This window comes from Buceros rhinoceros, unplaced genomic scaffold (genome assembly GCF_000710305.1).
Source record: "Buceros rhinoceros silvestris isolate BGI_N320 unplaced genomic scaffold, ASM71030v1 scaffold25356, whole genome shotgun sequence".
In the NCBI taxonomy this organism is placed as follows: Eukaryota; Metazoa; Chordata; class Aves; order Bucerotiformes; family Bucerotidae; genus Buceros; species Buceros rhinoceros.
The window spans coordinates 9,116-11,462 of record NW_010416305.1 but is presented as its reverse complement, the minus strand read 5'-3'; the positions used below and the strand labels follow the sequence as shown (position 1 = coordinate 11,462).

General features: G+C 57.5%; 1 protein-coding gene across 1 annotated transcript in view; it reads left to right on the top strand.

The window, feature by feature from the left end:
- The window catches only part of OPTC (opticin), a 3,025-nt gene extending 2,972 nt beyond the window's left edge, over positions 1–53 (top strand). Inside the window, exon 7 of the mRNA XM_010137764.1 lies at positions 1–53. Within this exon, the coding sequence (XP_010136066.1) occupies positions 1–53 (53 nt within the window).
- Positions 54–2,347: the final 2,294 nt, after the last annotated feature.

Genomic DNA, 2,347 nt, shown 5'->3' with positions numbered 1-2,347 from the left:
TCCCCAACGCCTATTTCTGCCTGCCCCGCCTGCCCACAGGCCGCTTCTTCTGAGTCCATGGCCCCAGTGCTGGGAAACAAGGGTGAGCACCCCCGGACCCACCAAGCCCCCAGCCCAGGACTGCCTCACACCTTGCTGCCCCATGGAAAATGCAGGGTTAAGGCAGACGCATTTAACCCCGGTGTGAGCTGAGCCTCTGTGTAGGAGTGCACTCAATTCTGGGGCAAATGGAGTGGGGGATGGGCAGCTCTAATAAAATGAAGACTTTAAAATCGCACTGAGTGTCTTGTTCTCAACAGCATGAGCAGCGGAAAGCCCCCACCCAGCCCAGCAGCTGCTTTGAGAATGGTGCTGGTTTGCAAAGACAGGGACTTCCCTGTGTCCTCTTTTTTCCCCAGTTCCCTCCCAGGGCCTTGGGAAGACCCCTCCAGGTCTGCTTCCAGGGTTTCCTGGACGGGACCGGGAGCTGCATTGCTCCAGAGAGGTGATGCTTTGGTCACATCAGTCACCCGGAGGGAGTTAAAATATCTCGTGTGTCCCAGCTTTCCGCAGCCAGAAAGAGCTGCCCAGTGGTGAGATATTTTAAATGTAATGTATTCATCCTCTATATTTTTATACACATGTAACAAACACGCTTTCCATGAGAGGGATGACACATCCCTGGAGAATCCAAAATCCTGAACTGAAACCACTGAGCTCAGCCCACATCCTCCAGGCCTGGGGAGGCAAACCGAGGCGGCAGGAGAAAACCTCGCAAGAAGATGCAGCTTCTGATCGACGGGCACGCTGCAAACACCGTGCCTGCTCGGGCAGCTCGTGCCTGCGTGCCTGCCTGGCTGGCACAGCTCAGGCACGAGCATGATGGTGGCACGGGGTGGGGGGGCGTGCTCCACCTCTTGCTCTTCTTTTCCATGCAAAACCCGACTCAGACATGGATCATGTTAAGCCAAGAGCCAGGGCCACTGGAAAATGGGAATTTGGAGCCACTCCAGCCTTTCCAGCTAAGTCTAAAATGCCAGGATTTATTAGCACGGTTGTCACATTATCCTTGAAAGAGCTGTATCTATCTGACCCTGCCTTTCTCTCCTCCTATCTCTCCTCTGTCCCCATCCATCCTTTTGTCACCTTCACATCATCCGTTACCCCTGGTCATCTCAGCTGCTCCGGTGGGATGAAGAATTGCTGCCGGCCAGGCTCGGCTCCAGCGGGATGGATTTGGCCAACTTTTCCCAGCCCTTCGCATTCGTCCCACTAGATGGCAAGGCAGAGTGTTTGGAAATGCCTGACCTTAACTTGGGACTGCAAACCCGCTCTCGGCTGTTTACCTCGCTGCTGGGGTGGGTTCTCTGCCTCAGGCAGCTGGGGAAGAGCCCAGGTGCTCCGTGTTGGCCGAGGAAGGATTAAAGGGAGCTGCAGTGGTGGAGAAGGGTTTGCTTCGTGGGGGAGGAGAACGAGGTAGGTAGAGGGGTGTCTCTGGGAGAGCTGGGGCTGCTGGATTTGCTGGAACCAAACTTCTTGAATAGTGAGGTGGTTCTGGGGGTGCTTTGCTGGGGGAGGATTGAGATTCAGCAGTGCTGCCTTAGCTTGGCTCTCGGGTTCCCTGGGGAGGAGCGGAGGGAGCAGGCAGGTCTTCCCCTTCCCCAAAGCCCTGGATGGGGCTGCTGAGAACTCAGCCCTGTAGTTCTGCTCGTGCAGTTATTGACTGTGCTCTTGTGTCCTTGCTGCTGCCATAGTGAGGGAAAGAAACCAGCAACCCCTTTCTGCTGCTGGCCCCACGGCCTGTCCCCCTCTGCTGAGGTGCCTCATCCCCTCCGTGGGGAGAGGCTGTCCCCAGGCTCTCCCTGAGCACCCCAGAGTGGCTGGATGGATCCTGCGCGGGAGCAGGGTGGAGGCACAGAGCCCTCCCTGGGGCTGGACATGGCAGAGGGTGCTGCAGGGGCAATCCTGAGCCCTGCTGCCAGTGGGACAGTCTTGTCAGCCTGGTTTGGTACTGTGTCTGAGACCCGGCCACCCCCTCTGCCACCCTTGTAACCCTCTGCTCTGTGTGCCTTCGGCTATGGCCGGTTAGCTGGGAGTCCTGGCTCCTCTCCATGCCCTGATGTCTGCAGCTTCACCCAGCTGATGCCTCTGCTCCCAAGGGACCAGGTCACTGACAGCTCTTGGGGACCCAACTGCATTTTAGAGACTCTGTAGGACTGCACATCTTGTCCCACACGTCTATGGATGTAAGGGACTGTGCATTCCTACTGAGATACACACACTGCTTCTGCCAGCCTGCCACAGGCTGCCTGAGCCCAGCTCTGGGGACCAGCAGGGAGCAGCGGAGCAGAACCGCCCCACGCGCCCC